The sequence below is a fragment of the Coregonus lavaretus genome (assembly GCF_964263955.1).
Source record: "Coregonus lavaretus genome assembly, chromosome: 22".
Classification (NCBI taxonomy): Eukaryota; Metazoa; Chordata; class Actinopteri; order Salmoniformes; family Salmonidae; genus Coregonus; species Coregonus lavaretus.
The window spans coordinates 17818746-17831610 of record NC_140009.1 but is presented as its reverse complement, the minus strand read 5'-3'; the positions used below and the strand labels follow the sequence as shown (position 1 = coordinate 17831610).

Sequence of the window (12865 nt, the reverse complement as noted above, 5' to 3'; positions counted from 1 at the left end):
ATGTGTGCGCGCGCGCGTGTATGCATACGTGTATGCGTGTCTGTGTGTGTGTGTGTGTATGTGTGTCTCCCTCACCCTGCCTTGCCCCCAGCCTCCATGTGGTTGGCTAGTGTGACATCGTTGGACCACACGTCAAACTGCCACTTCCTGAGTCCCAGCACCCCACAGTGCACACGGCCGCTGTGTATGCCCACACGCATGTTCACGTTGACCCCCGTCACCTCACGCACCAGCCTGCACACACACACAGAGAAGATTTATGTTACATTTCTTTCCAAAAAACACATGATACTCCAACAGGCTGAGGCAATTCATTTATGATTTATATTTTATGATTTGTCATATCTAGAAAATATGGCATCTCCCCACACACAGACGTTCCCCATACTCACGAGATGGCCTCTATCATGTCGACGCCCATCTCCACACAGCAGTGGGCGTGGTCAGCGCGGGGCTCAGGCAGCCCAGAGACACAGTAGTAACAGTCGCCCAGGATCTTGATACGCAGACAGTGGTTCTCCTACAGACAGAGAGACAAAGCAGTTATGACAGTTAGCGAGACAGAGAACAAATGATATTCAATTGGATGGGGAAGACAGTAGTTAACGGAGAACATTTTCAAAAAAAATGGGGGGAAGGTGAAAAGAGAGAGGTGAAGAGAAATGCTTATTTACCGATGCTAGTTTGTCGAAGCGGGCGAAGAGCTCGTTGAGCGTCATGACCAACTCCTGAGCCGTACACTGAGACGCCAAGCTGGTGAAACCCTCAATGTCTGCAAACAGAATACTGAGGAGAAAGAGAGAGATAGGATTGATTGATCAGTAACTAATCAGATGACCCTTCATCCTCCTGTTCTGTGAGGCCAGTCTCTCTGTGTGTGTGTGTGTGTGTGTGTGTGTGTGTGTGTGTGTGTGTGTGTGTGTGTGTGTGTATGTGTGTGTGTGTGTGTGTGTGTGTGTGTGTGTGTGTGTGTGTGTGTGTGTGTGTGTGTGTGTGTGTGTGTGTGTGTGTATTTGTGTTTGTGTATTTGTGTTTGTGTGTGTGTGTTTGTGTGTATAGTCGCTGTAATTGAATCTGGGCTTGAGCTCCCATTCTTTGGGGATTATTTTATCTTGGCTGCTGGTAATTAAGTATTCCCTTACTAGTGTTAATTAGCCTGCTCTCTGCCAAGCCCTGAGTAAGGGTGTGTGTATATGTGTGTGTGTGTCGGCGTGCGTCTCTATACAGTGTGTGTGTATGAGAATGTTGATCTGCATGTGTGAATAAATATAAAAGTACCCAGACTTTATTTGATCAAAGATACCGTTGAATATGTGGCACAGAAATGCTAACAGTAGTTTGCTTAGAGCAGTTAAATGAGGTCAAGTGATAAAACACATCAACATTATGTTATATGTTAAGGCGTCCGCATGCTTCCCAGCGAAACAGTTCGGAAGAGCTCGTGTATATATTATGACGACATTTTGTGACGTTTTTGTTCATTTTGGAATTCGGTGAGGGTTTTTTCAACTGTTCGGGCATAATAAAAAAAAATCTAAAGGCAAGCCAAAGTTCGGAGCAGAAGTCTAAACCCCTTCGTCGGTGATTGGTCAACATTCTTCTTTGTTGTCATTCAATTAGGGACAACTCGTTTTCATGCAATTTTTTCATTGAGAAATACTGCACCAAACATCTTAGTTAGATGTAAAATTGTACAACTAAGATCTCCTCGGCAAAAACATCAAAATTAAAGACAGATTTCTTGAGTTATTTTAGATTAGTTCTGACTATTTTGGCTACGGCGTCTCAAAATGGACAAAAAGTACAATTGCGTTTTTTTCTCGTTTTTCAAGCGAAGGTCTTTTAAGGGAGTATCCGAGCACACTCGTTCGATTCTCCTAGCCGACTTCGGCTGGACGGCAGCCGAACTGAAGCATGCTGACGCCTTTAGAGGTCATAGCTCTTGTCAGTTTGGTTTGTTCAAGTAATGCTGTGGTTATTGATATGTAGTTGTCAGGGCAGGGCTACTGAGGTTACCAGGATGATTGTGTCTATGCTGACCTGACGTTGTCGTGTTTCTGGATGTAGATCTTATGGAACATCATGTCTTCCTTCTTAGCATTGATGTCAGCCTTCATCTCCATGGCAACATGCCTAGGCAACACAGACAGCAAGAGGCGTTCCTGAAGTGTTGGGAGAGAAGAAAGACAGAGAGAAAGAAACTGGCTTAGTTAGTATCTGCATTTAATACATATGTCCTTCAAAATTACTGCTTTTTATCAGTCAGTGGAGGTGTTTACGCAGTGTGTGCGTGTGGGTGTACCTGCTGCTGGTTCTCTCTCTGCAGGTGCAGTCGGGCCTGAATGTATCCTCTGGTCTCCTGGAAGGCCTGTCTCTGAGACACCTCAGCAGGGTAGTGGGTACAGATCCCAATGATGTTAGTGCACAGGAAGATCAGCACATTGGCACTCAGCTAGAAGAGAGGAGGGTGAAGAAAGGGGGGACATTTAGAGACTTGACCCCACATCGGTTTTTCCAAAACATTCTGTGCTAGGGAGCATGGTAGAGCCTTGTTGTGGGTATTTGGATAGGGATGTACAGTATTAAACACAGTGATGAAACACACATGGAATCTGATACTGAAATGGTGCTTTCCTTGTCTTGCATTAAAACAGTGGCATAGGTATATTGACATTTCTACAGTTGACAACAGTTCCAGGAAATGCACCTAATTCTCTAGTGGGAATTGAAAGCAATGAATACATGTACCGATAATCTAAAATCTATTTCACCCCATCTTTCTCTCCCACTCTCCCCCTCTCTTCTTATACCTCTCTACCTCCCCCTTCTATCTGTATATATCTCTCTGTCTCTCTCCCTGCACATCTCTCCCTCTCTTTAATTCTATGATGGCATACATACAGATTCACTGGTCATACTGTGGTCAATGACACATTGTGCTTCATTTTACATTTTAGTCATTTAGCAGACGCTCTTATCCAGAGTAACTTACAGTTAGTGAGTGCATACAGAACGCCATGCTCTACCAACTGAGCTACACGGGACTCAAGGACTGAGATGTACAGTTACATCATTATAATACATTACATACACCTGACCTTGTATGGAAATACACAATATCCATGCATTTACTCACACATGCACTCCTTCACGCACACAAATTCACACACACACACACACACACACACACACACACACACACATACACACACACACACACACACACACACACACACACACGTGCAAGCATGCATGCACACACACGTGCAAGCATGCACACACACACAGACAGAGCACACACACAAATATTAACATTCCCTGTGGAGGCATGATGATCCTGTTTGTGGGACCGTGTTTCCTCCTGCTCTCGTCCTCTCATGGCAGTCCATTGACCACCTCATGTTTTACAGCTTGCTTTCTGAACTTGTTAAACTTGAAATGAAACAGGCGTTTTTTTTGTTTCCTGCCTCTGGGACCTCCCCTGTCACACTGTCCCCGGAGTGCCCCAGCTGTAGCGTGGGAAAAAACGCTGCCCTCTGACACGCCAAGAGGCTGTTTCCTTTAAAGATGGCCTCTTGTTTACAGTCTGCTGCGTGAGAGAGTGGAAACACTCCACTCCTCCCAAGGCTGTTTTTGGACACAAACACCGGCTTGCCGCATGCCAACAGGAAACACTGTTATGTCACACCCTATGTGGCTACCCAAAATTAGCACAGCAAATAAGTTAATGGGCTAATGTGCCAGCTAGGGTTAACCAAGGTCTTCCCAATCTAAACCACATCTTTCCTTGGAGGTATAAGATTAGATATTTTTCTAAATTCAACTCTTTGCCAAACCTCACTCTCTCTTTCTCTCTTATGCACTCCCTCTACTTTATATGAAAGTGATTCTACCGTCCTTATAAAACTTTTAATCATCCTGAAATAGACAGTTGATTGCCCCATCATTATGCAGGTGAAGTCTGACTCCTACTGGGCAGAAACTGTAACACAGGTAGGCTTGGTTTGAATGACTTCAGTTTACAGCAAACATACAACCATTATATTGCACACTTTAAAATATTCCTCCTCCTAAGAATATTACACAAGACAGGGATGAAATTCCACCTAGCCCATATATGTGCATTTCGTCAAAGAGTGAAATTAACTGAAGAAGGCTTGGTTTAGCTTGATCTCTTAATCCACATCTGGCCCATTAATTTACTTTGAACTCTCCCTGACCTCTCCGAGAAAAAGTGCATAGGTGAATATGCAGAGTTTTTACACCAAGGAAGAGGGAAATAAATAAAACAGGAAGAATAAGAGAAAAGAGAAATAAACAAGATACATGGAGAAAATGGGGCAAGAGGGAGCGAGAGATTTAGAATGAGAAGCAGCAATAAAAAAGAGAGAGAGGAAGATATGTGAGCTAAGGGAAGGGGGAATAGACTGGGAAGGGAGGAGCGGTGAGAGTAGAAAATAGAATAGCATACAACGGACAACAACAGATAACATGGAGACAGGGGGATGTTAAGGGGAGGAAGGATGTGGTGGTAGTGGAGTGAGTGAGAGAGAGAGAGAGAGAGAGAGAGAGAGAGAGAGAGAGAGAGAGAGAGAGAGAGAGAGAGAGAGAGAGAGAGAGAGAGAGAGAGAGAGAGACGGAGGGAGTGAGGGACAGAGAGAGACGGAGAGAGACGGAGGGAGTGAGGGACAGAGAGAGACGGAGAGAGATGGAGGGAGTGAGGGAGCGGGAGAGAGAGAGAGATGGAGAGAGAGAGAGTGAGAGAGAGAGAGAGAGAGAGAGAGAGACAGAGGGAGAGAGAGACAGAAAGAGACGGCGGGAGTGAGGGCAGAGGGAGAGAGAGAGACGGAGGGAGGGAGGGAGTGAGTGAGAGAGAGAGATAGATAGAGAGATAGAGAGGGGGGGGTGAGGGAGAGAGAGAGATGGAAGGAGTGAGAGAGAGAGCGGGAAGAGGGGGAGAGAGAGAGCAAGAGAGAGAGAAAGAAAGAGAGAGAGAGAGAGAGAGAGAGAGAGAGAGAGAGAGAGAGAGAGAGAGATATAGAGGACAGATATGGGACACAGTGACATTAGGCAGATGGTTCTGAGCGCTCAGCTCTGTTTACATTACTCTCACTGTTCAAGCAAAAACAGCCCAGCGAGAAGAGAGAAACCTGCTGTGTGCGTGCGTGTGGTGTATGTTTACTTAAGTGGTCTGTAGAGAGAGTACTGTGTGCATATTTGTGAGGGAAAATTGACATTGCCTTCTTGTCTTCTTGCCTGTCTTCTTGTCTGTGACGGAGTGTTGTCTGTGTGTATAGTTGTACTGTACGGTATATGAGTAGGCTCACAATTGCTTGCTTTTCTCAAGAGGGAGAGGGCCTGCAGGTTGACATGGTACACACATTCAGGTCCTGTGTTTACACAATAGACACACACCTACTCTTCAGGAGCTCCACTCAGCACTATCTACCTGTAGTGGGCCTACAGCTGTCCCAGAACATAGTCACTGTGTACACACACACACACAGTAGGGCCCTTATAGTGTCCATGCCACAGTACAGTTGGAGGCATACTCCTATTGTCCACTAATAATGTTATGTCCCCTCTATTACATAGTGATTATGAGGACCCTCTAAAACAATAATACTTGTTGTATCTAAGGAGGTATAGTCCATATTTCCCTCAGAGTGACATACTGAGGGCAGCAAGCCACTCTGTAGACAGAGAACCTAATCCTTGGTTATCAAAATGGAGTTACGTAAGCCAGTAGTCCCTGATCTAGAAAGGGAAAAGAACAACAGCAGCAGCCATGACAAAACAACACAGGATAGATTAAAATGCATTTATTACACAATAAACCTCCAAAAAAGGCTTAGAGAGTATGAACAGGCTCAATCAATGAATTTCCAAATTACTCAATGAATACACAGCGGAATAAAAGACTGACTGACTCACTCAGTGATGACCTGAGATGCCAGAAGTCTTTGCTGCTCTACATAGGGTTCTGACAGTCATGGAATTTTGGATGACGGTTATTGGTCGTTTGAATAGCAAAAAGAAACACACCAAAAAAGAACATTTTCTCCTCTCCTCCTCCTGACTGCAAGTGCTGCTGCTGCAGGGAGGGGGCGTTGCCTAGGCAACCAAAGACTCGTTTTCTACAACATCTTGCTTGTTTCACCAAGGAGCAACAAAGTTTTATCAGGTTGTAAAGAGTCCATGTTACTGCGGAAACGGACTCAACTGCATGAATGCTCAGCTGTCCGTCTTCAGTCAGCTGTTTGTTCCACACAAAAAAACTAAAGCAAATATATATATTTTTTACAGTTACAGTGGTTATTTTATTTTCATGACAGTCTTTATCTATAATCGTCAGTTACACAATTATTTGGTAATTGTGCCAGCCTTAGTTCTACAGTCTATACTTTTACATTACAGAATCTGGTACAACTTAGTTCCTCACAGCAAGAGAATGTTCCAATGAATTCGCAGTTAAGTTTTGTTTTCAATCAGTACACACTGTTTTGTTCAGAGTTGTATAATACTTAAGTAAAAATACTTTAAAGTACTACTTAAGTAGTTTTCTTTTATATCTGTACTTTTACTTTGCTATTTATATTTTCGACAACTTTAACTTTTACTCCACTACATTCCTAAAGAAAATAATGTACTTTTTACTCCATACATTTTCCCTTATACCCAAAAGTACTCGTTACATTTTAAATACTTAACAGGACAGGAAAATGGTTCAATTCACACACTTATCAAGAGAACATCCCTGGTCATCCCTACTGCCTCTGATCTGGCAGACTCACTAAACACAAATGCTACGTTTGTAAATTATGTATGAGTGTTGGAGTGTGCCCCTGGCTAGCCGTAAATTAAAAAAACAAGATTGTGTCGTCTGGTTTGCTTAATATAAGTAATGTGAAATGATTTATACTTTTACTTTTGATACTTAAGTACATTTTAGCAATTCCATTTACTTGTAATACTTAAGTATATTTCAAACCAAATACTTTTAGACTTTTACTCAAGTAGTATTTTACTGGGTGACTTTCACTTTTACTTGAGTCATTTTCTATTAAGGTATCTTTACTTTTACTCAAGTATGACAATTGAGTACTTTTTCCACCACTTTTTCCACCACAATGTCAGACACCTCTCTGCGAGGCACAGAACAGTAGGCTAAGTTATGAGGGGAAAAGGGACCAAATTATTAGGGTGAGGCATATGGGCTACTAACAGCTTACTACACAACATACACTTAGTATTACTTTCTTAGTTACAGTATACATATCTCACCGGCATATTACATCATTTATGCAGCAGCATACAAGATATCTTTGGACTCACCTTGTTATGCTGTGGTCACTTGAAAAGGAAGGTTGCGCGACTCCTTCATGGGTAGATTTTGTAATCAAACTTTGTCATCAAAGTCTGTCATTCTCTGGATTTATGGTGCTTTCAAGACAACTGGGAACTCGTAAAAAACAAGGTTGAATCATGATGACGTCAGTGATCTTCAGGTTGGAGCTCTAGAAAGAGGCCCGAGTTCCCGACTTGCAATTCCGAGTTGGATGACCATTCAAAATGTGTTTCCCTAGTCGGAGCTCGTTTTTTTCAGAGTTCCCAGTTGTCTTGAACACTGAAGTCTGCGATTTCCCAGTTCTGAGTTTCCAGTTATTTTGAGCGCGGAAGAAGTCATACTGGATTGACAGCATGGCCAATGTTGAATGTTTATCCTTTTAAGCTTGGAAAATAGAACCTTAAACCCAGACTTGGACCACACTCCCACTCCACTGAATAGCAGGCTAGTGATTGCTTTGCAATGCTTGCAGTTAACCACTGATTCCTTCCAAACCACTCATTGTTGAATTTGCGATTTCCAACTTGTTGTGTAATATTTATGTCCAATGGCCGGTGAATACCGATACGTTTAATCTATAATTTCTCTTCATTATTTCTCTTCATATGACAAGGATTGAAAAGGATTTGCCAGTAGATTGTCGACTTGATTCATGATGATGACTGCTAGCTTGCTAGCTAAGATTTTGAAAGTACGATGTTGACATGATCAGTCCAATCAAAGCTACGGTAGATATAACATGATTTGACGTCATTTTATCTGTGGCCAATGACCTTGAGCCTTTTTGGATGGGCATTTCTAATGTAACTCCATGGCAGCTTGAATTTTCGAACTCTACCCATAGATTTTGCGGTGACGTGGTGTCCCCATGAGTGACAGAACACTGACCCAATCATGGCGCAACTAGAAAACATGACCAACCCCTACGCTCCGTATTTTCCGCTGGCTGCCCCACCACCACAGAAAGCACTGAGCTAGGTTGAAACACCTGCATTTTGGAGCTGCCTTACTCCAGAAAGTAAAAAAGAGACCAAATTTGTATGCGGCTTTATTAACTCAATGATTATTTCTTTATTTTTTTACATTGTTTGCAAACTGATATGTGACACATATTAATGTCAAAATAACATGCAAAACAGGCACAAAATAAATATATATACACTACCTGTCAAAAGTTTGGACACACCTACTCATTCAAGGTTTTTTCTTTACTTTTACTATTTTTTACATTGTAGAATAATAGTGAAGACATCAAAACTATGAAATAACACATATGGAATCATGTAGTAACCAAAGAAGTGTTAAACAAATCAAAATATATGTTATATTTGAGATTCTTCAAATAGCCACCCTTTGCCTTGATGACAGCGTTGCACACTCTTGGCATTCTCTCAACCAGAGATAGTCACCTGGAATGCATTTCAATTAACAGGTGTGCCTTCTTAAATGTTAATTTGTGGAATTTCTTTCCTTCTTAATGCGTTTGAGCCAATCAGTTGTGTTGTGACAAGGTAGGGGAAGTATACAGAAGACAGCCCTATTTGGTAAAAGACCAAGTCCATATTATGTCAAGAACAGCTCAAATAAGCAAAGAGAAACGACAGTCCATCATTAATTTAAGACATGAAGGTCAGTCAATACAGAACATTTCAAGAACTTTGAAAGTTTCTTCAAGTGCAGTCGCAAAAACCATCAAGCGCAATGATGAAACTGGCTCTCATGTGGACTGCCACAGGAATGGAAGACCCAGAGTTATCTCTGCTGCAGAGGATACGTTCATTAGAGTTACCAGCCTCAGAAATTGCAGCCCAAATAAATGCTTCACAGAGTTCAAGTCACAGACACATCTCAACATCAACTGTTCAGAGGGGACTGTGCGAATCAGGCCTTCATGGTTGAATTGCTGCAAAGAAACCACTACTAAAGGACACCAATAAGAAGAAGAGACCAGCTTGGGCCAAGAAACATGAGCAATGGACATTAGACCGGTGGAAATGTGTCCTTTGGTCTGGAGTCCAAATTTGAGATTTTTGGTTCCAACCGCTGTGTCTTTGTGAGACTCGGTGTGGGTGAACGGATGATCTCCGCATGTGTAGTTCCCACCGTAAAGCATGGAGGAGGAGGTGTTATGGTGTGGGGGTGCTTTGCTGGTGACACTGTCTGTGATTTATTTAGAATTCAAGGCACACTTAACCAGCGTGGCTACCACAGCATTCTGCAGCGATACGCCATCCCATCTGGTTTGGGCTTAGTGGGACTATCATTTGTTTTTCAACAGGACAATGACCCAACACATCTCCAGGCTGTGTAAGGACAATTTTTCTCACATATTAGTGTTATTTAACACTGTAAATGAAAAGGAATTAGTTGTTTTCGGTGGATTTTTCCATCGTGGCATAAACAAGAATTTCCGCTTATATGGACAGACTGAAACATAACTGCTTATAACTTTGGAAATATGATGAGTATATGCATAACCATAGTATCACAAGAAAGGAAATACCTGACTGGAAGAATATGGTGTAGGCTAATGCTCAGAACATACTGTAGTAGGTAGGAATTACAAAGTTCAAATCACTAAAGTGCCCTTGCACCGTCCAACCACCCACTAGCCCTTCACACCTAGTCCAGGCCTTGCTCCACCAAGCTGAGCTCCAGGGGGTATACTCCCCCTGAACTCCTCTCCTCTCCCTTGTACTCCCTGAACCCCACCACATCTCACCCTGCTCTCCCTTTGCTTTTCCCAGCCATCAGCACCCTGGGAAGCCATATGAAGATGAGAGTGAGTTAATAGAACCTCCAGAGGGTTTATTTATCATTTCTGCTCCTTTATGATGGATTTAGCTCACCGGTCATTTACTTTAGCAGGATGTCTGTGCTCTGGCCCCAGTGTCTATAAACATTGTCTTTTAAGGCCAGAAGATATCCTTTCAATATGTCAGTCCCACCGGGGAGAGAATTGCGCTTAGAAGGAGAGAGAAAGTGAGAATGTATTTGGAGAGAAGAGACAGCTGGGAGAAGAGTAAGACGCACAGCAAAAGTTACCTCTTATACTTAACATCATCTGACACTGATCGCACCATCTGAGTCATTTAGCAGTGTCATATCCAATATACTTAGCTAATAATCTGTCAAGAACCCCTATCTAGTTGCCATTAGAAATCAACCATGCACTGCCCAAGCCTAACATCTCACACATTATACGATCTATGATCAAATGGGTTTTACTTGGGGAATGCTCGCTTTGACCTAATCTCAGAACCCAGAACCAAATGTTACGCACGCTATAGCTAGCTAACTGTTCTGTTAATGTCTTTCACCAGAGATGTGTGACCTAAAACTGAGAGGGAGGACAGGGTCTATTTGGGGTGCTTATTCGTGGAAGCACATGTAAGGGGCTTTTCCTTTCTTTCTTTTTCTGTTCCCAGCAAGGACACATACAGTATAGTAGTACTACAGCAGGCTATCTCACGCCCACCCCTCTTCCCCACATCCTCCTCTCCTTCTTCCCCCTTTACAATACTCACCCAACACCCAACACTGAGGAACCAATCACAGCTGGGTGCTAGGAGCTGGGAGTGTGTGTGTGTGTGTGTGAGAGTGTGTGTGTGTGTGTGTGTGTGTGTGTGTGTGTGTGTGTGTGTGTGTGTGTGTGTGTGTGTGTGTGTGTGTGCGTGCGTGCGTGCGTGCGTGCGTGCGTGCGTGCGTGTGTGCGACTGTGCATGCATGTTTGTATGAAACCAGCAACCAGTGAAATCAGTTGACACTTGAGTTTGCACCTTTGAGCATTCCCCCTCACATCCATTTCACTTTCTGTGACCGTGAGCATGCAATTGTCTCCATGTTTGATGTCGTTGTTCAGTCCATTCATAAGCTCCTCCTGTGCTCTTACACAGACAGAGATACACAACATTCAAATCAAAGGCCAAGGAAAAATAGAAATACTGTATAGTTGACATTATCCGGGAAAAAAGTATTTCGTCATTAATTTAGGTGTAACAGATAATATGCCTTGATGATGATGATTATACTAATGATGATGATGTTTTTTTCATCAATATTCCTCTGTCCTCTCCCACTCTTTAACCCTGGGGCTAAAGGGTTGTGGTTAGCATTAGCCCTTGATGGGGCGAAGGCCAGTGCCTCACACCCTGAAAGACTGTGACCTGTCAGAGACGCTATCACCACACAGAGTTCACTTAGCAGGCATCACCCACATTCCACAGGCTCCCTCCAAAGACCTGCCATCCCCTGCCCAGGAGGGGTCACTGAGGGTACAGACCTGGACCTAGAGAGGGAGGGTGGAGGGTACTACAGACCTGGACCTAGAGAGGGAGGGTGGAGGGGTCTCAGGCTAGCAGCTAGCTATCACCGTTTGGGACCACTATCACTGACGTGCACTCACTGTTTGTTCACTGTAACCAGAACCAGATCTATTTGGAAACAACCAGGCTGCCTTCTACATGGAGAACAGTAATATCATGGCTCTACAGTAGGAATTATATTACTATTGTGGTCATTTCAAGACATGGAGTAAGACATGTAGCACTAGCTGGGAAAAGTCATTTAGTGGAAAATAACAGTACAGGAAGTGGAGAGGAGGAGAGCCGCAGTGAATTTATAAGTCCATTTTCCCAGTGGGAGCAGTGACAGATGGGATATTGTTGTTGAAATGGGGCCAGGGAGAGAGCAGTCGGAGCGCTATGGCCTTTGTGAAGCATCTGGAAGTCCTTCAAACATCTGTGTTAGATCAGTCTATAAAACGCACTCTCGCACCCAAAAAGAGTGAACTAGTAACAAATCACTAACAGAAGATGCATCATTCTTTCTGAGCTGTGCCTCGTGTCTCCCTGTGTGTGTGTGTGTGTTTGTGCATACGTGCGTGCGTGCGTGAGTCTGCCTGTGATTGTCTCTCTTTTTCTTTAGCTATCTCTCTGTTTTTCTGTCGCATTTTCTTTATTTCCCCTTCTTTTTGGTTTCTCATTGGCTCCCTTTTTCTCTCCCTCACTCAGTACCAGTCTCTTCCTTTCCATTCCTCCCTCCCTCTGTTGTGCATCTGCTGGGTTTGTGTACTCAGCCTGAGCTCCATGTCTACACAGCTCTCTCCCTGCCCCTATCTGAAATGACCAGAGGTGTATGGACAAATAGAGAGAGGGAGGCCCCGCCTATTCCAGTTCTTTAAGCCTCCATGTCTTCTGTATACTACTGTCAAAGGGTGCTGACTAACTACTGTCAAAGGGTGCTGACTGACTAACTACTGTCAAAGGGTGCTGACTGACTAACTACTGTCTATGGGTGCTGACTAACTACTGTCAAAGGGTGCTGACTGACTAACTACTGTCAAAGGGTGCTGACTGACTAACTACTGTCAAAGGGTGCTGACTGACTAACTACTGTCAAAGGGTGCTGACTGACTAACTACTTGACTAACTACTGTCAAAGGGTGCTGACTGACTAACTACTGTCAAAGGGTGCTGACTGACTAACTACTGTCAAAGGGTGCTGACTGACTAACTA

The 12865-nt window shown here is 43.4% G+C and overlaps 1 protein-coding gene across 1 annotated transcript in view; it reads right to left on the bottom strand.

Annotated features, from left to right (window-relative positions):
- LOC311150109 (adenylate cyclase type 6-like) overlaps positions 1-12865 on the bottom strand; it is a 53056-nt gene that overhangs the window by 13682 nt on the left and 26509 nt on the right. The window contains exons 4-8 of the mRNA XM_084187395.1: positions 2303-2452; positions 2041-2162; positions 675-786; positions 393-520; positions 76-234 (exon numbers count right to left, since the gene is read on the bottom strand). Coding sequence (XP_084043521.1) covers positions 76-234; positions 393-520; positions 675-786; positions 2041-2162; positions 2303-2452 — 671 coding nt within the window. The remainder of the gene's footprint in view (positions 1-75; positions 235-392; positions 521-674; positions 787-2040; positions 2163-2302; positions 2453-12865) is intronic.